The sequence below is a fragment of the Schistocerca nitens genome, chromosome 6 (genome assembly GCF_023898315.1).
Source record: "Schistocerca nitens isolate TAMUIC-IGC-003100 chromosome 6, iqSchNite1.1, whole genome shotgun sequence".
Taxonomy (NCBI): Eukaryota; Metazoa; Arthropoda; class Insecta; order Orthoptera; family Acrididae; genus Schistocerca; species Schistocerca nitens.
The window spans coordinates 184,801,062-184,826,992 of NC_064619.1; the positions used below are offsets into that span (position 1 = coordinate 184,801,062).

Consider the following 25,931-nt stretch of genomic DNA (forward strand, 5'->3'; position numbering starts at 1 on the left):
CAAGATATCTGCATGGTGTGAAAAGCAGCAACTGACGATAAGCAATAAAAAAAAAGAGAGGTCCTCAACATCCGTACTAAAAAAAATTCCTAAGCTTGGTTACACAATAAATTACACAAAGTTAAAGATAGTAGATTCAACTAAATATGGAGGTACTGCAATTACAAACAAGTGAAACTGGGATCATCACATGGAAACTACTGTGAGAAGAGGTGAACTACAGACAGCATATTATTGGCAGTATTAGCACAAATCTACTGAAGAGACTGCCTCCACTAAATCTGTCATTCTTCTTCTGGAGTGTTGCTGTGTGGTATGGAATCCTTGCTCGAGAAAACAGGGAATACATCGAAAAAACTCAAAACGAGGGCAGCTCGTACTGTACTGTTGCTAAAGAGGTGCAAGAAATGAACATAAGGTAAATGATTTGGGGTGTCAATTGTTAAAACTAAGGTGTTTTTTGTTGAGGCAAGATCTTTTTCACAAAATTTAAATCACCAACTTCCTCCTCTGAATATTTTGTGTTGCCTACTACTTACACAAGGAGAAACGATCATTGTAATAAAGTAAGAGAAATCACAATTCCCACGTGCTATTTGAGAGTGCAATAGTTGAGAAACAATCATAACATGATTCCGTGAACCCTCTGCCAAACACATGAGTATGAACTGCAGAGTAATCCTGTAGACGTAATGTCTCGGCAGAACGTGATTTCAGTTGTGCACGATTTGTTGATTTCGAGAAAATTAGTGCTCAAAAATTGAATGACATTTTAATTACACATAATTATTTGGTAAATTTGCCATAATGCTGCGTTGTTTTCTTTCGTGTAAGTACAGGATGAATATTCTCTCTCTCTCTCTCTCTCTCTCTCTTTTTTTTCACCCCTTTTTTTCCAGGCTGAATAATACGCAGAGCGCTTACAATAAACAAGAGTTTCCTGCTTCTTGAGACAGTTACCTATAATGGATTTTTTACTGTATTTTGTTAAATCTCTTCTATGGAAATGTAAAAGTACACATCTAAAATATTTCTTGTGTGTTTTAATTTACATTCATTCTCTCCAAATGGGTATTTATTTCAGTTGCAGTCAGGATATTAATTCTGATCAGCCCCACCTGTCATTCTGAATAAGCACAAAGTGAGCAAAATGACTTCAATTTAAAAAGGCAAATAACAATGAGAAAAGTCACAAATTTCAGTAATAAGATAAGTATATATTTATAAACAATGTATATGTTGTACAAATATCAACATTTAAAGGCCTGATAAACCTATTTACGTCACTATGTTTGTATGTACGTACAAAGATGTATCCTGGCACAATTTCAACAGCCCTACATCTTGTTAGGAGAAAAAAAATTGTTGCATGTATGCATATTCATACATTGGTTTTGAATCTGTTGGTTTCTCAACACAAGTCGCTAAAGGAACAGAAATTTCAAATGGATTAAGGATACTGTGGCAGATATTGTCAGAAGCACTGTTATTAAATGCAATGACTGACTGGACAACATAAATCTCCATTTAAGAGCTAGTAGCTTACAGTTTATTATACCAGGTATGTACCATAAAAATGAATGACTAAAGTTCGTCTTTCTACCACATGCATGAAGCAAAGTATCACACATATAAAATACTCTTTGGTTGAGTGGTATAATCACAATTAGATCTTCTTCAAACCGCATACTATCTTTCACAGTGTAAACCAAGGAAAGGTGTAAAATACCCATTAAATGCATGGCTATTTGAAATTGCAATGAATTTAAGACATTGCAATTTCACCATAATAGATCATCATTACCTTTTTTGCATATCTATGTATTGCAAATTTCCTAGGTATGTACGCCATGCATAAATTTCATTTGTACACAATTTCACTGTGATTTCCTGCATCATTTCAACATGGGATTTAAAGCCATCCCCTGGGGTTCTATCAGTAGACATTCTACAATCACAGATCAAGATACAGTGGAACATGTCTAAAGTGACTGCCCACATACACACAAATATGAAGCCAGTATTCATGTGTAATTCTTATCTTTTCAAGCCAAGAAGTCACACCGACTCCTTAATAATTAAAGTTTTCATCATATAGAATCATTCTATATGCGCAATAGTACACCGGGTTAGGTCAGGTCACCGCAGAAAGGATCTGATTAGGACTGCCTCACAGAGGTCCAGGCTGTTCAGGTATAAGAGAGGCAAAGAAGCTTGAGAAGAATGTCCATGTGATGGCAAGGAGAGATGGCCTCTCGGGTTCTTGAACAGCACGCTCGTCTGTGTCGCTATCCCCATCCCTTTGAGGAGCAGGGGCTGCAGCTTCTTCTCCAAACTGGTGGACATTCCCATGCCTCACTAAATCACGACCTGCGTGCACTACATTGTTATTCTCAGGTACGGGTGCTGGTGGCGGCACTGGCTGTGGTATCGCTGCAGGAGCTTGTACACGAAAGAATCCAATCTGGTAGCTGCACACACACAAAAAAATAAAATTTTACAAACCAACAGATCCTGGAATGTAATTTAAATTAGATTAATTAAAAATATTTCTGTTGTGTGCTAATCTCTCAAGGGTGTTAAATTACTATACGTATTTTTGTTCATTATGGAGCTCATACTCACAGGTACATTATTATTCCCAATGCAGACACTATGATGAATCTAGTGGGCGAGGAATAGAAATAAACTATGCTAAAGAGGACCATCACTCTACTCAAGAAATATATCCAATATAACCAGTCTCTGTTTGCTCTGTCATCATCATCACCACCTGGAATGCACAAGGATGCAAATAAAGTGAGCAGCCAGGAATGGAAGATAATTAACAGCTTCTAGATGAAATATTAATACCAATAGTCAAATATATTTTTCTGCACTTGATGGGAAACAAATATACTTTTTGGTAAATTTGAAGAAGTCAGTTTAAGTATAAAAACAATGCTCCTACCTATCAGGTTACCGTCGATGGCTTGCTCCTGTTGGTTATTGGGCACTGCTGCTGCTGCTGGCTCTTCCGCAACAGGTTGTGTGTAAGCATCAGTCTGTATTCCGTTAGGAGCCTGTCCATAATTATTCTGTACAGCAGGACCAGACGCCAGCCTACAGATGAACACAAAATTTATTGCATTTAGTACAAACAATATTTTTTTTCCAATTTGTCATTTTCATGGTCATCTGTTACCCAGATATGACTACTGGAATCTCAGTTTAGACAAAATCCCTTTCACGACTCAATTAATCGTTAGTGTGTTAAAGACACACATAACACATAAACCCCCGTGGCAAAGATTATTTTGGTATCGTTATTGTGTCAAAGACTTTTTCAAGGCTCTTTTGCATGAATTGGTATAACGTGACGCAGTATTTGATACAATGATTAATACCATCTGTAAATCAATGTACACAATGCTCATTCTACTCAAAAAAGAAAAAAGATTGAAAGCCATTGGAAGTCTTATCATTTTGTGTTAACAGCATAATGACATCTGGTTAAGTTATTTTACTGTGCTGTGCTTCACCAATGTCATAAAATTATATTTAATTTGTCAAATAGTGAATGCACGCACATCTTGGTCCTTTCATCACAGCACTGAACATTTATTTGAAAACAGTAAGTAGTAAGTTATCTATTAGTAAGTCTCCAAAATGTAGCAATTTGTGTACACTGCTAGCTACTAAAAATCAGACTAACATGCACCAAACATCAGACTGCCATTAAGTGTAATGCATGCCTGAATATACAAATAAAGAGGATTTTGATGCCACCACACAAACAAGGTAAGAATATCATCATCTACATTCTGTATATAATGAAAGATTACACAGCAGGTTTCTTATTCAGATATCACATTTGAATGATAAAAGATTGTGAAAAACAGATGTTATTCCTTTATAAGGAGAAATGTCTACCAGCACATCTGAATTCAACAATGGTGGGATCATTGCCTACCTAGATTGTGGATTATCGTTCTGTGATATTGTTGCTCGCATTGGTTGAGCTCCCGACTGCTGTGAGAATATGGAATCGATAGGCTCAGGAGAGCCATACTCAATGCCATGCAGGGTCTCAACAGTCCCACACTAGTGCTTGAGAGGGAAGACACACTATTCATTCAGTAGAGAATCGTATATCAACATAATGTAGCCTGTCAGGAAATGGCCTTGTTTTCAGCAAGATACCAATTTCACACATACAGCTTGGTGACATCTGTAGCACCACGGACTGTCAGAATGGCAACCATTTTTGTAGTTTCCATTGACGCAGAAAAAGAGAGAAGCACACAGTCAGTAGTGTAACCAATGAGAACATTGAACACAGGAGCAGTGCTAATTCGACTTTTCAGACAAATTCCAGTTCTGTGTACTGCATCAAAACCAATGTACCTGTTTGTAATGACTCCGAGGAGAACAAGTGTTGCCAGATTACATTTGTCATCATCATTTGGGCCCAGCAACTGGTGTGATGGTATGGGGTGCCATTAGGTATACAACACAACCACCTCTGGCTCACATAGCAGATAGTTTGGACAGCAGGTGTAACAGTTCCAAGGTGTTACGGTCTGTAGCTGTTCTGCATCTTCGAGATCACCATGATGTTACCTTTTAGCAAGACAATGTGTTGCCATGCAGTCCTGACCACCCCCTCCCCCCTTGAAACAGAGGGTGTTATGCTGTTGCCTTCACCAGCATGTCTTACAGATCCCTCATTCATTGGAAACATCTGGTCACTGGTTGCTGAGAGCCTGGCACATTACCACTTACCATCCACTCTGATTAATAAACTCCGTAAGAGTTAAAGCAGATATCCTTGCTACTTTACTGTATATGCACAAAAAACAATGTTTCCTTATCTTTCCTGGCGTTGCAATTTTACTCTATTTGTCTAACTTTTGCAGAAGTAGCATACTCCATACAATAACATTCTCCGTACGTATTAACTACAGAATATGCAACTGAATAGACAAACTACCACTCTTCTGCACCTTCAACACGTGTTTGCCCTTACCTCTTGAACCAATTTGGAATAAATCATTAATGTAAATAATAATAATAATAATAATAATAATAATAATAATAATAATAATAATAATAATAATAATAATAATTATTATTATTATTATTATTATTATTATTATTCCTACCAGTTTTTGTTCACGAATACTTACATCTGCATGTACTGAGTCATGTAGTACGCATATGCCTGCTGTACCCAAGCCATCTGTTGAACCATATTATTAGGGTCAAGTGCGCCACCTGTTGCACTGAATGGAGCTGTACTGACATAAGGTTGTGCCATGGCAGCAGCCCAAGCAGCACGTGGATCCGGTGTTGGAATTTGAACATGACCCCTGTCATGCGCTGCTGGACCCGAGTTGCTTGAAGAGGTAGCAGCTTGAGGCAACGAAGTGCTAGATGCGGATCCAACTGATCTCTGCCTTAAGCCATCTGGTTCTACCATGGTACTGCTTGCACTAGTTCTCACATCTTCAGAACCTATAATTGGATGAAAGAAGATAAAAATCTTAAATGTAATACTTTTCTTGTTGCCCCTTTCAATAGCATATTAACTGGTGGCTGTCTCAAGGACTGTATGTGATTAACAGTAAGCCAGCAGCATTTAAAACTGATCGAGTACCAGAAAAAAAAGAAGACAGGGAGAATCTTTGAAAGAAAATAAAAAAAATATTAATCAGTCTCTTAAAAATTCACAACCATTTTCTTCCAATATTTATTTACCTGAACTAGGAACAGTTGCTTGTTTACTGCCACAATCACTCATTTTAGATTGTGTTTTACTATTCTGTTCTTTTGATGGGGTACACACTAAGTGAACTGTATGAGCTTCTTGTCCCTCATACCATCTAAGGATGTCCCTCAAGACAACACTATCAGACAGCAGCTGGCCCGAATAGATTAGTTTCTGGTCTTCAGTTCTCTAAAAATATAACATCACCATCATAGTCACCATAGTCAATTCATAAGCCTGACATTTAATTAATGGTCAATATTAGCTGGCTATGAGACTTATTTTTGATTACCATACTTACTGGTTTACTAGGGTAAACTTCTGAAAGATAGCCTTTCAATCGTTTTATTGTCCAAGTTGGTTCGCACTTTATTGTCTGATCTTCTATCTGCTGATTGGGTGCTTTAACTATCAATGTGACTGGCATATCAAGCACATCCATCGCCGTTCAACTGCTCCGGCAGCTGAAGTTATCTGGTAGAGCCACCTGAAATGTTTTTCAGTTGTTTGTAACAGTGATCATATAATACAGGTAGGTATAGACATTATCACTGTATAGGATTGACTAATACGCCCACCCACTGTCCTAAACAAACTACAGCCCTCCAGAATTTTACATTTTACAACAAGCCAACCAGTTGCACTCCAAAACAGAAGTCTGGATATCTACTATCCCCACTAATGAAACTCTCTCTAGCATCCAAAGAATTTCAGTCAAATGGACCTTTAAGGAAGAAGCACGTATCTGAATAATAATAATAATAATAATAATAATAATAAGACAACTTTTTGATTTTAGCACAATGACAATAAAATTAATCCACTGAAACATTGCTCCAGTGACTAGTGAAATATTAAATGTCTCTACAACATGAGAGAGAGAGGTGTGTGTGTTTGGAGAAAATGCAGCTACAAGTAATAATACACAACTGAATGTTATCCACACTGCAGTTACTTTTTACTTACCTTCATATTTTTATAACTCTCCATTTTCACTCATTCCATTTATTTTGCCTACTCAAAAAGATAATAACTGTTCTTGGAGTTAACTGACAATATTTTCAACTCTTATTAGACTATTATGTCCGTAAGACTATCATGCAATTAAATTTTTTTTTTTTACTCTCATCACTATCATACAGTTAAACCCCTTTTTTTTTAATTACAAGGCTCCATTTTACTTCATTAATTTTGACAACCTAGAATGAGAAGAAGAAACCAATAAATCTTAACTTTTCTTAGTCTGGTGTTGGTGGTATATAAACATTGCAAAGTTAGGTGAAAGGAAAAATCGCCACTTGAAAATTTTATCTCCGACTATTTATACAAAGTTCACACTGACTACAAAATCATTCTATTCTTACAGAGAGAAAACTCTCGCAGCAGCTATTTATAACAGTGTCATAGCTTTAAATAATTTAGGAGTAGAGGAGACCACCTATCAAAAGAAGCATTGAGTCATCGACACACACACACACACACACACACACACACACACACACACACACACACACACAGGGAGAGGGGGGGGGAGAGAGAGAGAGAGAGAGAGAGAGAGAGAGAGAGAGAGAGAGAGAGAGAGAGAGATTGATTTTCTTCTGTGTGCACCTGTTGACAACTCTATGCACCCGCAAATTTCGTGAGGGGTCTGCTTTACTTCTATATTATTTACATTATGCCAGAACTTTCTTTACTAAATGGTACCATGAATTTCATGATGAGCTTGTATCTGACTTTACTATAAAATCCATGTTTTAGTTATGATGTGAGTAATCCAACCAGTAGGAAAACAAATGAAAATCTGAGATTCCTAACTCGGCTCATTATTTTTTCAGGACATTTCTCTCAATGTGTCTCAAGAGAACTGAGCACTGGAAGGGCAGGTTTTGGGGAACACTCATTTATACTTAAAAACCTGGAATTAAAATGACTAAAGTGAACTTTAATGAACTGGTTGTAGTGATAAATTAAAACTGTGAAGTAGAAACAGACTTTAACCAGTACCATTGCCTTTAGGGGGTAGTAAACTATCAGTTCTATTATGTGGCACTGCTAATGGGAAAGCTTCAACCTGTCACAGTCTTCTCCTCATTCATTCTTCTCTTTACACAATAGTGTCAAAATAACAATTCAGACCAGACTAGTAATAGTTACAGCAATTTACTTGCTTAATTCCATTTACAGAAAGCGTATGTGATGTAAATACAGATGGAAAAGCAGTCCAGCAAGCATTGAAAGATAGTGTTGCAGATTACCGATATGTCTTTAATCTGATACTTGGTAAAATTACGAGAGTTAATCAGTTCTTACATTAACATTTCACCATCATTGTTGGGTAAATGGCTCCTCCACGGAAGCGTCCGATCCCGCCCGTCTGCTTTGACCCATGACGTCACAAATATGGCGCATATAAAGTCGGTACATACACATTATGAGGACGAAAATACATCGAAAACAAACAAACACAATTTCCACAAAAAGCCTAATGACACTAACTGGACAAGAGCGGGAAATAGGGTGTTTTTGGGTGGGGGCAAACTAAATATAACAAATTTAGACACCCACACCCATACAAAACCACACAAAATGACGAAAAAACCGACATCACAAAACTCCCCAAGTACCACTAAACACAATATCATCTGGAATCTGACACTTCCCTTGACCTATATAGCCCAACAGCAGCTCCCGATCCCATAAATTAGGATCAAACACTTCCCTTGGCCTATATAGCTCAAAAACATCCCCCGATACCAATATCAACATACACAGCCACACATTGGGATCGAACACTTCCCTTGACCGGCGCACTTTTACCCAACTCCGCGTTGTCATGACGGCGCACACGGCAACGCCCTTATGTCACGGGTCAAAGCCGACGCGTGGGATTGGACGCTTCTGTCAACCCTCTGTTTCAGCATGGTTTCCACCCACCCATGATCAGGACACTGTCTTGGCCTCTCTTAATCTCTTGGAATATAAGAAATAACCTCCTCATTCTATTTCTCGACTTCCTTAATTTCCATAATGTAGTATGGGATCATTTCTTTTGAGTAATTTATCTAGGCAACCTAAACTTTTCAGAGTCCAATAGTGTGTAACATGAATTATTTTTGCGGGATTTCAACTAAGTCCTGTAGAGGCCTGTTCAAGGAATTGTGGATACTAATTCCCAATGTTTACAGACCACCAGCTCATGTGATGGAATTAACAAAAAATTGATCTTCCCAAAGATTTTAAGTCACTTACTATGGTACGGAAAGGTGTCCATCATTCAGGAGCACACGTTTTCAATAACTTCCCAGCAGCCAAAAAATTTTAACAACTGATACTAATGAAGTTCACTTTAAGAGGAGTTTAAACCATCTATTGGCAAATATTCCCACCAAATGAATCAATTCTAAAACAGAACTGTTCGACCTACATTCACATCCATAAGCTGCAAACCAAACTGAAATGCATGGAAGAGGGTACTTTCCACAGGTGGTTACATATTATTAACCACCACCACCACCACCACAAGCATTATGCCTCTTTTCTTTCCATCTGTTAACATACTTGTCACTTCCCCCGTATTTCCTGACTTCTCTCAGCTTAAATCTCTATCTGGAGAGATAATCTTTCTCCACTCACTCTTTCAAGATGTCCATTCCAGTTTCTCCTATTTTCTTATATTTTATTGGGGATATTAAATACATTTCTGAAACCTGTTGACTCTTGTGCATCCCTTTACTGCTCTTAAAAGCCTCATCCCTGTTGCCTGCATGCGACTTTCTTGATGTTTACTTATATCCACAATTCACTTCATAAACAAATTCTGGAATGTCATTATCTTATAAAATCTTTTTTTTTCGTTTCCTCATTTTATTTTTCATTTTCAGACATCTGTTTTTTGTTCACCAAATAATCTCAATTTATTATCAATAAATACCATATACTGTTAATGTTTAAAAAAAATTGACTTCTGCAGATCATCTGTGCAGTGATTTGATCAATGTAAATAACTTTTGAACGGGTTTTGTCTCTGATGATGTATGGCTTCAATAGCCTAAGAATCATGACAATATTGTGAAAAGGGTAGATTGCTGTTCACTGTATACAGGAGACAGTGAGCATTAGACAGACACAACAAATGGACTGCTATGCATGTAAGCTTTCAGCCTTTTGGTTGAAAGCTCAAGTGCAGCAATCTTTTTGTAGTGCTCGCCTGCGACTCAGCGTCGTCGTCGTCAGTCCTGAGACTGGTTTGATGCAGCTCTCCATTCTACTCTATCCTGTGCAAGCTTCTTCATCTCACCGTACCTACTGCAACCTACAGCCTTCTGAATCTGCTTAGTGTATTCATCTCTTGGTCTCCCTCTATGATTTTTACGCTCCACACTGCCCTCCAATACTAAATTGGTGATCCCTTGATGCCTCACAACATGTCCTACCAACCGATCCTTTCTTCTAATCCAGTTATGCCACAAACTCCTCTTCTCCCCAATTCTATTCAATACCTTTTCATTATGTGATCTACCCATCTAATCCTCAGCATTATCGTTATTCTATCCTGGATTTTTTACTGTTTGCTATAGCTTAAGAATTATTAAGTGCACTCAGTTTATTGTACATCTGTGTGTTTGGTGACAAGTTTGTTATCACCTCTTAAATGAAACTACGTTTTATGATCATTCGACTTACACTATATTCATGAGGATAATTTCACTTGGGGTTTGTGACAATCCAGTTTATTCCCTTGTCCATCCCCCCCCCTCTCCCCTCGTACTAAATAAATTTATCTTTCAATTGCTCCTGAGAAACCCTAAACTTCTGAATCTTTTGCACTGAATTCAAAACTGATAACACACACAGGTTGTACACCCTTTGCTCCATACACATCATAACTTGAATCCCAATCCCAATCCCAAAAGCAGTTGAGGCAAGTTTTCCACTTGTTTATTCATTTTGCTATACAGTCATCTGTTTTAAATACATAACTTCTACTATACTTCATTGTAAATTTTTATAATTTTCTGTGCATGTCGATCATGCATTATTTTGCACTTCTTATAAACGATTTAACAGTCTACTTTTAAAATAAATTTATTAAGCAGTTCTACTTTTGCTTGACGTCTACTGCAGTAGGGGCAACTAGTACAGTGTCAGGAAATCAAAGTGATTCATGTATCTACAGATAAATAGTCTACGCACCGTACAAAGTATGGTACGAAATAAAAGGTAACTGCAGGTATTTTTATCAGGCGTTAATTTAATGTAAAAATAGGCTCCAAATTCGTGAATTTGGAACAGTGGCCCTACAGGACGCCTTTGGAATTTAAATTACGAACCATGTACTTTGGCACAAAAGAAACTGCAGGGCTGGTCTGAAAGCTGTCACTTACCACAACAAAGACATCATATGAGGACTTGACAAACACTGTCGGTGACGGATGATAAAAGGTTGTTTTAAACAAACTCGAGCTGTACGCTTAACTACGCACAGCAAAGATAGCCACTACGGGATGTTACTATCTGAAGACTAGACAGTTAGTTTTACAAATATTCATTAATGAGTAAAAAAATCTGTTTCTTCGACGGGCTAGAACCAAACAGCAAACGTTTTCCACAATACAATAACTTTGAGTTGTTTACTATTTACCGTCACTTACTTTAAAACATTAACAATCAGGCAAATTACGGCAGGCAATTGTAATCAGACCGCAGTGGTTCCCTGGTTATATACTGACGACAATCACTGAATAGCTTCATATCAGAAAATGTGCATAAAGTTAAACCGATAATAATTACTGTTGCAAAAGGCAATTGGGCGTCTCATTAAGTGAAGTTCTTCCGTGAGATTAACTTACCACAAAAGATGAAATTTTCTTCCTTATGGGAACTCGCTATTGATGCCAGTTTTCATGTCAAATCACAGTATCGATGAAATACCAGAACTGTCAAGCTCACTCGCAAATTTATACACCAAATACGACGTACTACTTGATACTCTCTCTCCAACTATTTGGCGGTATTTCATTGGCTGCTGCACAACACTTCTTCTCTCGCTATTGGTTGATATGTAGGAACAGCTGACTGACGTAAATAATAGTAGGTTGTACTAGAGAGAAACAGAACAATTCGTGTGCAAGGGGCGAAAAAGAAGCGGTTCCAATGTTTTAATATTCAGGGTGCATATTATTGGCACATGAACTTGTCGAATTCTCTGTTCGATTTATAGACAATCCTAAGATCGTCCCATCTGATAAGCTATTTGGTATTATAATTAATACGAATTTACATGAAAGCTATTGTCTATTGCCAAGGTCAAATGTGTTACATGACAGAAATTTAATCAGCTTGATGTAATATGGGCAAAAAAATGTCAATAGAATAATCTGCATAGAAGAACGAGTAAAAATATGACTTTGTTCGTTACTGACACGTTGCCACTTAACTTCCCTGTCTCGACATTGAAATGATTGGTGTCATCTGCTGAGTAATATGCAGATTAATTTATTCTAGTTCAGAAGTTAGGACTTATTGGTAGGTATCATATGGATTTATCAAAATCTGATATTTCCGTGCAAATGCTAATTCCTTTATGCTTTAATGCCAGTTAGATGTAAAGGAAATGCATAAAACTATGAAATTTTATCATATTGTAACATCACACAAGAGCAATACGCTGGTCAGGAAACGGTAAGACCTAACCTTTTTATTGCAGCATGAACGGAACAGAATGTAGAAACTGCTATTGCAACATCAACGTACATTTATCGTATTGACGAAAGCAGTGTTGTTCAGACTTACGAAATATATTAAAAAATGTAACTTACTACTTTTTCCAGCGCAAGGTACATGCTACTGACGAGGCTACTCCGTTTCAGAATTTATAAACTCTTATGCGAGGGTCAGCACCAATATTCCACTTGGCAAAGCAGCTATGTAAATTATTTGCCCCAGTTAATAACTTGAGACTTTTAATACACTTTTATTGTTTTGATTACATTAGGTCCCCCCCAGGCAACTTATAAGCCCTACGTGAAATAGGAAAAAATGTCTCTCTCTCTCTCTCTCTCTCTCTCTCTCTCTCTCTCTCCCTCCCAATCAAGCACTTTACTTTAGAAAAGGCACGGCCCATTTACCGCACATCATTGCTAAATCAGCGCTTTTAATGACTTTGATGTTAGATTTTTTTATTTTATTTATTTATTTTTTTTTTACCCCGAACGTAAAATGTATTATCTGCTTTAATATCACTGCCCAGTAAAACATCCACCGCTTTGCAATTATCCATTCTCTCCATCAAACCACGTTAGCAGCACACACTATATTCTAGCCAAATGGTGAAGCTCATCTAACTACAGACACACCGGTTACAAGTCCATTCCCTTAACTAATCTGCTGACTCATTGCCCTTCATTAACTTCCTGATGATAATGCAGCAGGAAGTCTCTGCTATTGCAATCCTACGATCTGTTTAAGGGAATTGGGCAGTCCAACTATTGCTTCACAGTACATGCAAAGTTTGTTGTAAATAATCCACTACCCTTCAAAAGAAACAATGATATACTTAATTACAATAACAGAATGGAAAATTACATTCATTACTCCACATTAAGGTTGTCTTTAACACACAAAGGGGCGCATAATGCTTCAACAAAAATTTTTGATCACTTAGCCAGTGAAATAAAATTTGTGTCTGACAGGAAAGTAAAATTTGAAAACAAACTGAGAAAGTTTCTCCTTGACAATTCCTTCTTTCCATAGTAGAATTTTTATTACTGCAATTTTTAAAAGGAGGTGGGCATGAATTGCTAACTCAATTTTTTTTTTTTTTTTTGTAACATAAAAAAGAAGAGAAATGTTCAGAATGTAACCATATGTACAAATTAACCTATGATGTGAATACAAAATGATTCATTTCACACCATCATGATCTATTGTGCAATATGAGCCATGGAACATGTAAATAACTAACTCCTTATTGGCCATACTGTTCCTTAACATAGTCTCCAACTATTGTAACAGCCACTTCTAAAGCATCCGCATACACAATTTTTCCCACAGATCAGCACCAATATATCAACACTATCCCTATTTCATCCATGCACAACCAACACATTGAGTTTACAACACGTTTCCAACAATTTTTTTGGCTTTCATGTGGTGACCAATGTTTGCAACTTGTTGAAAACAGATTTGAAACACAGACATAGCTATATGCTGAGAAATTATGTTGAAACCATGTGGATCATTGTCGACAACAGCACTGCAGGCAGCAGCACCACTACCACAACAGAGGAACAAAATATAATATGAAATAAAGAAGGTTTCAACATACTCCACCATATAGCTTAAATGATATACAGAATAGTTATTGAAACAGTGTTCTTCCACATTGTTGAGTAACATGTTTTGTATGTGGTAGCACCGTAACTCCCCCCCCCCCCCATGAACCATGGACCTTGCCGTTGGTGGGGAGGCTTGCGTGCCTCAGCGATACAGATAGCCGTACCGTAGGTACAACCACAACGGAGGGGTATCTGTTGAGAGGCCAGACAAACGTGTGGTTCCTGAAGAGGGGCAGCAACCTTTTCAGTAGTTGCAAGGGCAACAGTCTGGATGATGGACTGATCTGGCCTTGTAACAATAACCAAAACAGCCTTGCTGTGCTGGTACTGCAAACGGCTGAAAGCAAGGGGAAACTACGGCCGTAATTTTTCCCGAGGGCATGCAGCTTTACTGTATGATTAAATGATGATGGCGTCCTCTTGGGTAAAATATTCCGGAGGTAAAATAGTCCCCCATTCGGATCTCCGGGCGGGGACTACTCAAGAGGATGTCGTTATCAGGAGAAAGAAAACTGGCGTTCTACGGATCGGAGCGTGGAATGTCAGGTCCCTTAATCGGGCAGGTAGGTTAGAAAATTTGAAAAGGGAAATGGATAGGTTAAAGTTAGATATAGTGGGAATTAGTGAAGTTCGGTGGCAGGAGGAACAAGACTTCTGGTCAGGTGACTACAGGGTTATAAACACAAAGTCAAATAGGGGTAATGCAGGAGTAGGTTTAATAATGAATAGGAAAATAGGAACGCGGGTAAGCTACTACAAACAGCTTACTGAACGCATTATTGTGGCCAAGATAGATACGAAGCCCACACCTACTACAGTAGTACAAGTTTATATGCCAACTAGCTCTGCAGATGACGAAGAAATTGAAGAAATGTATGATGAAATAAAAGAAATTATTCAGATAGTGAAGGGAGACGAAAATTTAATAGTCATGGGTGACTGGAATTCGAGTGTAGGAAAAGGGAGAGAAGGAAACGTAGTAGGAGAATATGGATTGGGGCTAAGAAATGAAAGAGGAAGCCGCCTGGTAGAATTTTGCACAGAGCACAACTTAATCATAGCTAACACTTGGTTTAAGAATCATGATAGAAGGTTGTATACATGGAAGAACCCTGGAGATACTAAAAGGTATCAGATAGATTATATAATGGTAAGACAGAGATTTAGGAACCAGGTTTTAAATTGTAAGACATTTCCAGGGGCAGATGTGGACTCTGACCACAATCTATTGGTTATGACCTGTAGATTAAAACTGAAGAAATTGCAAAAAGGTGGGAATTTAAGGAGATGGGACCTGGATAAATTGAAAGAACCAGAGGTTGTACAGAGTTTCAGGGAGTACATAAGGGAACAATTGACAGGAATGGGGGAAAGAAATACAGTAGAAGAAGAATGGGTAGCTTTGAGGGATGAAGTAGTGCAGGCAGCAGAGGATCAATTAGGTAAAAAGACGAGGGCTAGTAGAAATCCTTGGGTAACAAAAGAAATATTGAATTTAATTGATGAAAGGAGAAAATATAAAAATGCAGTAAATGAAGCAGGCAAAAAGGAATACAAACGTCTCAAAAATGAGATCGACAGGAAGTGCAAAATGGCTAAGCAGGGATGGCTAGAGGACAAATGTAAGGATGTAGAGGCTTATCTCACTAGGGGTAAGATAGATACTGCCTACAGGAAAATTAAAGAGACCTTTGGAGAAAGGAGAACCACTTGTATGAACATCAAGAGCTCAGATGGAAACCCAATTCTAAGCAAAGAAGGGAAAGCAGAAAGGTGGAAGGAGTATATAGAGGGTCTATACAAGGGCGATGTACTTGAGGACAATATTATGGAAATGGAAGAGGATGTAGATGAAGATGAAATGGGAAATACGATACTGCGTGAAGAGTTTGACAGAGCACTGAAAGACCTGAGTCGAAACAAGGCCCCCGGAGTAGACAACTTTCCATTGGAACTAGTGACGGCCTTGGGAGAGCCAGTCCTGACAAAACTCTACCATCTGGTGAGCAAGATGTATGAAACAGGCGAAATACCCTCAGACTTCAAGAAGAATATAATAATTCCAATCCCAAAGAAAGCAGGTGTTGACAGATGTGAGAATTACCGAACAATCAGTTTAATAAGCCACAGCTGCAAAATACTAACACGAATTCTTTACAGACGAATGGAAAAACTAGTAGAAGCCGACCTCGGGGAAGATCAGTTTGGATTCCGTAGAAATACTGGAACACGTGAGGCAATACTGACCTTACGACTTATCTTAGAAGAAAGATTAAGGAAAGGCAAACCTACGTTTCTAGCATTTGTAGACTTAGAGAAAGCTTTTGACAATGTTGACTGGAATACTCTCTTTCAAATTCCAAAGGTGGCAGGGGTAAAATACAGGGAGCGAAAGGCTATTTACAATTTGTACAGAAACCAGATGGCAGTTATAAGAGTCTAGGGACATGAAAGGGAAGCAGTGGTTGGGAAGGGAGTAAGACAGGGTTGTAGCCTCTCCCTGATGTTATTCAATCTGTATATTGAGCAAGCAGTAAAGGAAACAAAAGAAAAATTCGGAGTAGGTATTAAAATCCACGGAGAAGAAGTAAAAACTTTGAGGTTCGCCGATGACATTGTAATTCTGTCAGAGACAGCAAAGGACTTGGAAGAGCAGTTGAACGGAATGGATGGTGTCTTGAAGGGAGGATATAAGATGAACATCAACAAAAGCAAAACGAGGATAATGGAATGTAGTCGAATTAAGTCAGGTGATGCTGAGGGTATTAGACTAGGAAATGAGACACTTAAAGTAGTAAAGGAGTTTTGCTATTTAGGGAGCAAAATAACTGATGATGGTCGAAGTAGAGAGGATATAAAATGTAGACTGGCAATGGCAAGGAAATCGTTTCTGAAGAAGAGAAATTTGTTAACATCGAGTATAGATTTAAGTGTCAGGAAGTCATTTCTGAAAGTATTTGTATGGAGTGTAGCCATGTATGGAAGTGAAACATGGACGGTAAATAGTTTGGACAAGAAGAGAATAGAAGCTTTCGAAATGTGGTGCTACAGAAGAATGCTGAAGATTAGGTGGGTAGATCACATAACTAATGAGGAGGTGCTGAATAGGATTGGGGAGAAGAGGAGTTTGTGGCACAACTTGACCAGAAGAAGGGATCGGTTGGTAGGACATGTTCTGAGGCATCAAGGGATCACCAATTTAGTATTGGAGGGCAGCGTGGAGGGTAAAAATCGTAGAGGGAGACCAAGAGATGAATACACTAAGCAGATTCAGAAGGATGTAGGTTGCAGTAGGTACTGGGAGATGAAGAAGCTTGCACAGGATAGAGTAGCATGGAGAGCTGCATCAAACCAGTCTCAGGACTGAAGACCACAACAACAACAACAGCACCGTAACTGAATAATTTGGAGGAAACAGAAGGGATTTTACAGTTTAGCACATAATCAACTGTGGAACACAAAAATTAAAGGTGTAACTCTACATTATGAATCTGGTAACACCATGTAAACATTGAGGAGGAGCATTTACTGCAAGTGGCAATTCACAAAACATTTAACTATTATTTTTCTAACTACCCATCACAATGAACTTTGCAAAGTGAGATGTTGTGAGAGATTATGTTCTTTCCTTAATAGGTAGTAATGTTTTCAAAACCAATTATCCTGTTTCATCCTCAAGACCATATGGTACTGTGCTGAGTTCTTGCCATAAGGACAAATATCTCAATACAGAAGCATGCGCTTGTTACAGTACACAGTTTGATAGTTTATTATGTTCTCTGTCAGACAGAAAGATGAGATTATTAATTTGTAACAATTTTAATTTAAATTTTTTGAAGGAATCTGACTTATAATTCAGTACCAGTCATAAATTTCCCTACCTGAGTTGCTCAAGTAGTAATACCCTTATAGATAATGTTTCCACGCAACAAGTAGAAGATAAATACATGTCTAATGGATTGTAAGATCGCAATGCACAGTTAGTCACAATATGTAACTTAGTTCCATAAAGAGTTCACAAATACTCAAAGAAAACAGTTAGGTCTATTAATACAAAAAACCACTGAAGATTTTAAAGAAAATTTAAGAAAAACGTTGACTGGGGTAAAGTTTACAATGAGCCTAATGCTAGATTGATATTCAACAATTTGTTTGTATCCAATTTTTAAAGCAATATTTTTAAGAAGGTAATTTTATTCAATACTCAGAAGCCGTTAAGAAAACCTGGAATTGCTATAAGTATCAGACTGTCTTCTCAAGGAAGATCATTAAATATTATATTATGAAATGAGTAATATCTCCAGTAAACCTGCCCAGGTAGCTGAGTACGTTAAGTTACGGCATTCACTTCTGCAATGTGGGAGGTGCACTAGCCCTGGATTGAATTCACCTTGCAACCTCTTGCATACTGCATCCGTCGAAGAGCCCATGGGCATCCGTCGTTCATCTTGTCAAGAAGTAGGAAGACTCCTAGCATGATTACTGGGCATTAAATGCTCCAACCATACCTGACTGGTACCCAGAGTCCTGTCACAGCTGAGGACATCCGGAAAACTACCATCATCACATGATTCGGCATGAGAGTGGCTTTATCTACGTCTACATGCATAGTATGCAAACCACTGTGAAGTGCATGGCAGAAAGTACATCCCATTGCACCAGTTGTTAGGGCTTTTTTCCATTCCTTTCACTTACGGAGTACTGGAAGGATGATTGTTTAACTGCCTCTGTGCGTGCCATATTTAGTCCGATCTTGTCCTCACAATCCCTATGGGAGATATGTATGGGGTTGTAGTATATTCCTAGGGTCATGGCTCAAACCCGGTTCCTGAAACTTTGTAAGCAAACTTTCTCATGATAGTTTATGTGGTGTCACAGCCAGACACCACACGTCCTAGGTGGTAGCTTAAATCGGCCGCGGTCCTGTAGTACATGTCAGACCCGCGTGTCGCCACTGTGTGATCGCAAACCTAGCGCCACCACAAGGCAGGTCTCGAGAGACTGACTCAAACTCATCCCAGTTGTACGGACGACAGAGCTAGCGACTAGACGTACGAAGCCTTTCTCTCTCATTAGCCGAGAGACAGAATAGCCTTCAGCTAAGTTAATGGCTACGAACTAGCAAGGCGCCATTAGCCTTACAGTGATTGTAATTAGAGTCTCACTTGTGTTCACCATAGAGATGTACAAGAAGAAATTAAAGATAAGTATATGAGAAACTCCGTTCTTTTCTTCATAGCATTAATTATGTATCCTGTTCCAGTACTTCACGCCCGTCTGCGTTAGTCTCGCGTGCCTTTTAAGCCACCTCTATCTACAAGGTGTTGGCCCAGCTGCCGACACATCAGTTTACATCTATCTTCAAGAGTCTACCAGCTCAGTTCTTTCAGCATCTTTGTGACTCTTCTGAATACAAACAAACATGTGACCATTCATGCTACCCTTCACTGTATATATTCAGTATCCACAGTCAGTCCTATGTGGTATGGGTTTCACATACTTGAGCAATATTCTAAAATGAGTCATACGAGTGACTTTTAAGCAACCTTCTTTATAGACTGATTGCATTTCTCTAGTATTCTACCAATAAACCAAAGTCTGTTACTTACTTCACCCATGACTAAGCCTATGTGATTGTTTGATTTCATGTCCGTACAAAATGTTACCCCCAGCTATTTGTATGAGTTTACTAATTCCAGTTGTGTCTCATTGATATTATAGTCATAGGATATAATACTTTTTGTGTTTTGTGAAGTGCACAATTTAACATTTCTGAAATTTAAAGCAAGTTTCCAATATTGGCACCACTTTGAAATCTTAGCGAGATCTGACTGAATATTTGTGGGAGTTTCTTTCAAATTGTACTTTATTATGCATGGTGCTCATTTTAAATTGAGATGACGAAGTATCTCAAAAATGACTCATTGTAGGAAAAAAAGGTGTTTTAGGTGAAAAGTTAATATTAGTCTGTGCTACAACTGGCCAACTCGTAACCATCCCTCCTGCATTGTATTTTCAAATGGAAACCCCACCATTTTTACTGCATATTTGGATTTTGCGCCAAAAACTGCATATGGTAAACTCAAACCATTGTTTTCTGTTCTTGGTAGATGGCACTGTAATCAGAAAGTATCAAGTGTGCCTGTTTTTGCAATTAAGAACTGACACATTTGAGTCTACATTTCATTTATGATGTAATTTTAAACCTTTGATATTCATGTTTGAAGATTACCTGAGTGTTGCAAATTTGATTTCACTGTACAATATGGTTAACTGTTTTAATGTCTGGTTAGAAACTATGTTTAGCATGATCCAGATACAACAAAATGGAGGTAATAGTTTTCTGCTCCCATTGGGATGCTCGATATTGGTGACTACCCTTGCCTCTTACCATTGAGGTACTTGATTTTGGTTATTCCTTTTGCCTCTCAGCATTGGGGTGCCTGATTTCGGTGAGCATGCAAGTGTTTACAGGATTTGTGCGTGTATCTGTGGCAGGTGTGCCTGCAACTATCACTACAAAGAAATTTTACTTTATTATTACAAGAGTTGTGGTTTGTATTCTGCCTGTAGCCACATAGAAGCCAGTGCAAGGGGTACAATGGTTGGATGAAACACACACTGAAATCAGTCAACCTCATGGCAGGGCCACCAAAATAAGCATTCCGATGGTTTGGGCATTCACCACACTCACCCCTGTAGGGAACAGAAAATTACTTTACCATACAAGTAGCTTATTTGCCAGAAATATCAACGTGTAGCCATATTATTTGTATTGTACAATCACTCAAGAAATGGTTGAAGTGAATCATACATATTTTTGGCACAGAATCTGAATATGCAATAAAAATGGGGGTTCTCATTTTAAAATACAAAGTTCATCCCACCCATGTAGGAAGGGTGGTTAGGAGGAGTGTCCCCTTTACTATTAACTTTCCACCCACAACATTTTTTCCTTACAAATTGTTGTTTTCAAGATATTTAATTGTTTCAGGTTAAAACAAACACCCTGTATATGAGGTGTGACAATAAAGTAATGAGACTGATGTTCTTTGCGAGATGTGGCAACCCTGCAGGCTTGTGTAGGCACAATATCTTTGAACTTGGTTTATAAGCTGCTTCTAGTCCAAGCGGCACATCGATGCAACTGCTAAGTCGTGAGTTGTGCTGTAATAAGTTAACACATGTTTGTGTTTCTCGTCACGGAAATGGAAGCGCATAATATTGTGCAATGGTATGCCATTTTTTTGCGTTAAATTGGGTGAAAATGCGACGACAACTTGCGGTAAGCTTCAGAAGGGTTTTGGAGAGGAGGCTATGTCAAGAGCTCAACTTTTTCGTTGGCATAAAATGTTTAGTGAAGGCAGAACGAATGTTGAAGATGAAGACCACAGTGGATGACCATCAACCTCATGGACAGGTGCCAACTTGGCCAGGGTGCATGAACTCGTACGATCTGATCGACGATTATCTGTGAAAATGATTGCAGAAGAACTGAACATCAATCAAGAAACGGTTCGTCTAATAATAACTGAAGATCTTGGTATGAGAAAGATTTGTGCAAAAATGGCCCCTAAAAATCTCACACCACAACAGCAAGAAACACGGAAAAATGTGGCAGCCGATCTGTTATAGCAAACAGAAATCAATCCAGAATTGTTGAGCCATGTTATCACTGGTGATGAAAGTTAGTTTTTTCAGTACGATCCAGAGACAAAACGCCAAAGTTCGCAGTGGTGCTCAAAGGGATCACCCAGACCAAAAAAAAGCTCGCATGTCAAAGTCGAAAGTGAAATGCATGCTTGTGTGCTTCTTTGATTCCAAGGGAATTATTCATAAAGAGTGGGTGCCTCCTGGACAAACAGTTAACCAATATTACTACAAAGAAATTTTAGAAAGAGTTCTTTGGGTAGGTGCCACATTGCTGATAATTGGATTCTGCATCACGATAATGCGCCATCCCATACTGCTCTGTCAGTACAGCAATTTTTAACCTCAAAACAAATTTCAGTACTACCACAGCCACCTTATTCACCAGATATATCTCCGTGCGACTTTTTTCTATTTGAAAGAGTCAAAACGACGGTCAAGGGACACAATTTTCAAACAATACAAGATGTCCAAAAAGCTGTGACGAGGGTCTTGGAGGACATTACAGAAGATGAGTTACCATCCGTGGCAGAAGCGCTGGAAAAAGTGTGTGCATCAGAAGGGAACTACTTTGAAGGAGACAACACTTACACTTGACTAAAATGGAACGCAACATTTTTTTTCACATCAGTCTCATTACTTTATTGTCGTACCTCGTATAATTGCATAATCTATGAAAAGTCTTGAGTTCACTATTGATATTGTCCACAAGGTAATTAATATACAGGGTGTTTCAAAAATACCTTTAGAAAGTTTGAGGACAGGTCCCACACACAAAAATGAGGAAAGAAGTACATGTAAACATGTGTCTGAAAATCCTTCATTTTCAGGTTATTAATGATAGTGGATGTTCAACCACTTTCCAGGTACAGCCCAAAACTTCACGTATCTGTGCACCTGTTTGCCTTATTGTGTCCTAGATGGCATTACATTTCCAAGGAGACTTGGGTACATTTGTCTGTCTTCAACATGGGTGTTGTGTACATGTACTACAGGTTTTGTGTTAAATGGAAGTGCTCATTTTATACATGGCAGGAAATTTATTTTGTGACCTGGTAGCCATGATGTTTTTTTTATTGCCGCTTGAATGGTAATGGACGTGAGGGTGCATGGCTGTGCTATTAGAGGGCGTTCCCAGACCGAAGGCAGCTGAGTCATGTAATTTTTGGTGCTGCATATTATCATGTTTGCAAGACAGGAATCGTAGCACCACAGACTATTGATTGAGGAAGACCACATGTTGACCGTATGCCTGAACAGTAAGAGCACATTCTAAGGCCTGTCGAAGAAAAGCTAGGTATCAGCACAAGACAAGTGGCTCTCACATGTGGTACATCACCAAGCTCAGATGGAGAATACTTCATGAGAAATTCATGTATCCGTATCATCTTTAATGTGTGCAGCGTCTTAAACCTGCTGGTCACATACCACAGGAGAACTTTTGCTGATTGCTTGTTGCACAAATTGCCAATCCATTTTTTGTCTCTTCAGTTTTGTTTACAGACGAGACAGCGTTTGGAATAGATGGAATAACAAATTTCTGTAACCAAGACATATGGACTGCTCACACTCCGCATGGTATAGTATAGACTAGACATCAGTATGAGTTTAATGTGTGGGCTGGAATTGTAGGTAACTGTTTGGTAGTGCCATGTCCTCCTCCCAGCATGTATTATAGGTGCTGTCTACAGGAACTTTATTCAGAAAACCCCCAAGACCTACTAGAAGATGTGCACCTGCAGATAAGAAGAAACATGTGGTTTATGCAAGATGAAGCTCCAGCACAATTCAGTCTTGGTGTTTGAGATGCACTGGTTTGCATTTACCATGACAGATGGGTAGTTAGAGGAGGAACAGTTACATGGTCTGCACATTCCGCCAACCTTAGTCCTTTGGGTTATTATCTCTGGGGGCACCTCAAACAACTGGTCTATGAAGCAGATCATCTGGATGTGAAAACTATTCATTGACATGTCATGGAAGTGTGCAAAACAATTCAAAACTATTAGGGGTGTAATTTAAAAGGGTGCAACAGTGAGTGAATCCATGTTTAGAAGAAAGAGGAGGACATTTTGAGCATTTATTATGAGTTGGTGTGTTGGTGAGCTGCAATTGCCTACATTGTAAACTTTCAGACTTTTGGCCAAAAGCTCAACATCTCCTCTACATATGGTGAGTAGCAATGTGACCTTTTGTAAAATTGTAAACTTTTATAAATAACTTGAAAATGAAGGATTTTCATACAAATGTTTATGTGAACTCTCTCTCATTTTGGTGCAAAGAGCCTGTCTCCAAAGTTTAGAAAAGTATTTTTGAAACATCTTGTATACAATGAAAAGCAAGGAACCCAGCACACTTATCTTGTGTACAACCAAAGTTACCTCTACATTTGTCAAGGACTCTTCATCCAAGACAATTTGCTGCATCATCCCTACCAATAAGTCCTCAGTCCAGTCACTTGATACTCCATATGATCATACTTTTGACAATAAGTGCAGGTATGGTACTGTGTCAAATGCTTTTCAGGAATTGAGAAATACTGCATCTACTAACTACCTTGGTCCACGTCTTTCAGTATGTCATGTGAAATAAGTATGAGATGGGTTTCATGTGATTAATGTTTTATAAATTAATGTTGATTGACATGGATGTCAATCTGTTTGAGATACCTCATTATGTTTGAGCTTAGAATATGTTCTAAAATTCTACAACAAATGGGTGTCAAGGATGTTGGACTGTAGTTATGTGGATCACTTCGACTACCCTTCTTGTATATGGGTGTAACCTGTGCTTTCTGCCAGCTGCTGGGCATGGTTTTTTTTGTTTGAGGGGTATCTATGATAGATTATAGTTAATAGAGGGGTTAACTTGGCTGCAAATTGGGTACAGAATCTGATAGGCATTCCACTGGTCCCTGGGGCTTTGTTCAGTTTCAGTGATTTCAGCTGTTTCTCGATGCCAGTGACACTAAACTCTGTATTACTCATCTTTTCAGTGGTACAAGAATTAAACTGGGACAATACAACTGGGTTTTCCTCTGACAAGGGAACCTCCCCATCGCACCCCCCTCAGATTTAGCTATAAGTTGGAACAGTGGATAGGCCTTGAAAAACTTAACACAGATCAATCGAGAAAACAGGAAGAAGTTGTGTGGAACTATGAAAAAAATTAGCAAAATATACGAACAGAGTACTCCACGTGTAACATATGCAACTTCTAGGGTGTTTTGCAGTCAGGAGCGCCGTGGTCCTGTGGTTAGCGTGAGCAGCTGCGGACTGAGAGGTCCATGGTTCAAGTCCTACTCCAAGCAATTAATTTACTTTCTTTATTTTAGCAAAGTTATGATCTGTCCGTTCGTTCATTGACATCTCTGTTGACTGTAATAAGTTTAGTGTCTGTGTTTTGCGACCGCACCGCAAAACCGTGCGATTAGTAGACGAAAGGACGTGCCTCTCCAATGGGAACAGAAAACATTTCATCACAAGGTCATTGGTCAACCGATTCCTCCACAGGAAAACACGTCTGATATATTCTATACGATACTGTTGACGGCATGTGCGTCACATGACAGTAATATGTTGTCGACCCACCTAACTTGTACACTTGGCGAATGTGTAAAAAGATTCTTCTACCTTGCCCGATTTAGGTTTTCTTGTGGATGTGATTATCACTCCCAAAAAAGTGATCGCATCGGACAGACAAACGGACAGATAATAATTGTCTGAAAACAAAAAATTAAAATTTTTAGTCGAGGAAAGATTTGAACCAAGGACCTCTTACTCCACAGCTGCTCACGCTAACCACAGGACCACGGCACTGCTGACTGCACATTGCCCTTGAAGTTGCATATGGCACATGGACTATTCAGTTCGTATATTTTGCTAATTTTTTTCATAGTTTCACACAATTTCTTCCTGTTTTCTCGATTGATCTGTGTTCAGTTTTTCAAGGCCTATCCACTCTGCCAACTTATAACTAAATCTGAGGGGGGTGCGATGGGGAGGTTCCCTTGTGAGAAGAAACATTTGAAAACAGAGACTACTGCACAATAGATATAGAACAAAGCATAGGACTATAAATAAAGAGATGCCGAATGAAATGTATTTGGTTGTCAAGACAGCAATTTGTGAAGCCTTCAATGACTACCATAGCAGGATACTGCTGAATGATCTTTCACAAAACCGAAATAAATTCCG

The 25,931-nt window shown here is 38.6% G+C and overlaps 2 protein-coding genes across 15 annotated transcripts in view; one reads left to right on the forward strand and one right to left on the reverse strand.

The window, feature by feature from the left end:
* Positions 1–1,196: 1,196 nt before the first annotated feature.
* Positions 1,197–13,095, reverse strand: LOC126263088 (homocysteine-responsive endoplasmic reticulum-resident ubiquitin-like domain member 2 protein). Of its 6 annotated transcripts, XM_049960089.1 has the most exons (8): positions 12,956–13,093; positions 6,716–6,948; positions 6,051–6,236; positions 5,740–5,938; positions 5,169–5,496; positions 2,951–3,102; positions 2,626–2,773; positions 1,197–2,471 (listed from the first exon to the last, which is right to left on the reverse strand). In XM_049960089.1, the coding sequence occupies exons 3-8, from the start codon at positions 6,189–6,191 to the stop codon at positions 2,171–2,173; spliced, it is 1,269 nt and encodes a 422-aa protein (XP_049816046.1). In that variant the 5' UTR covers positions 6,192–6,236; positions 6,716–6,948; positions 12,956–13,093; the 3' UTR covers positions 1,197–2,170. The 6 variants fall into 6 exon arrangements, with proteins under 6 accessions (XP_049816046.1, XP_049816048.1, XP_049816047.1 ...); XM_049960091.1 differs by lacking the exon at positions 6,716–6,948 and having other exon boundaries at positions 12,956–13,095; XM_049960090.1 differs by lacking the exons at positions 6,716–6,948; positions 12,956–13,093 and adding an exon at positions 12,568–12,823.
* Positions 12,127–25,931, forward strand: part of LOC126263090 (acyl-coenzyme A diphosphatase NUDT19) — a 118,609-nt gene continuing 104,804 nt past the window's right edge. For 3 of the 9 annotated variants that reach the window (XM_049960099.1, XM_049960098.1, XM_049960100.1), the window contains exon 1: positions 12,139–12,274. The gene's annotated coding sequence lies outside the window, so the exon portion shown is untranslated. Of the gene's footprint in view, positions 12,275–12,408; positions 12,431–25,931 lie in introns of those variants that run through there. The other 6 variants (XM_049960101.1, XM_049960095.1, XM_049960102.1 and 3 more) reach the window with 5 other exon arrangements.

Excerpts from the sequence above, each read along its gene's own strand:
- LOC126263088 (XM_049960091.1), bottom strand. The coding sequence starts at position 6,191 with ATGGATGTGCTTGATATGCCAGTCACATTGATAGTTAAAGCACCCAAT. Across the intron at positions 5,497-5,739 it reads AGCAACTGTTCCTAGTTCAG|GTTCTGAAGATGTGAGAACT; the intron begins GTAAATAAATAT and ends ATCCAATTATAG. Across the intron at positions 2,774-2,950 it reads CATCGACGGTAACCTGATAG|GTGGTGATGATGATGACAGA; the intron begins GTAGGAGCATTG and ends TGTGCATTCCAG.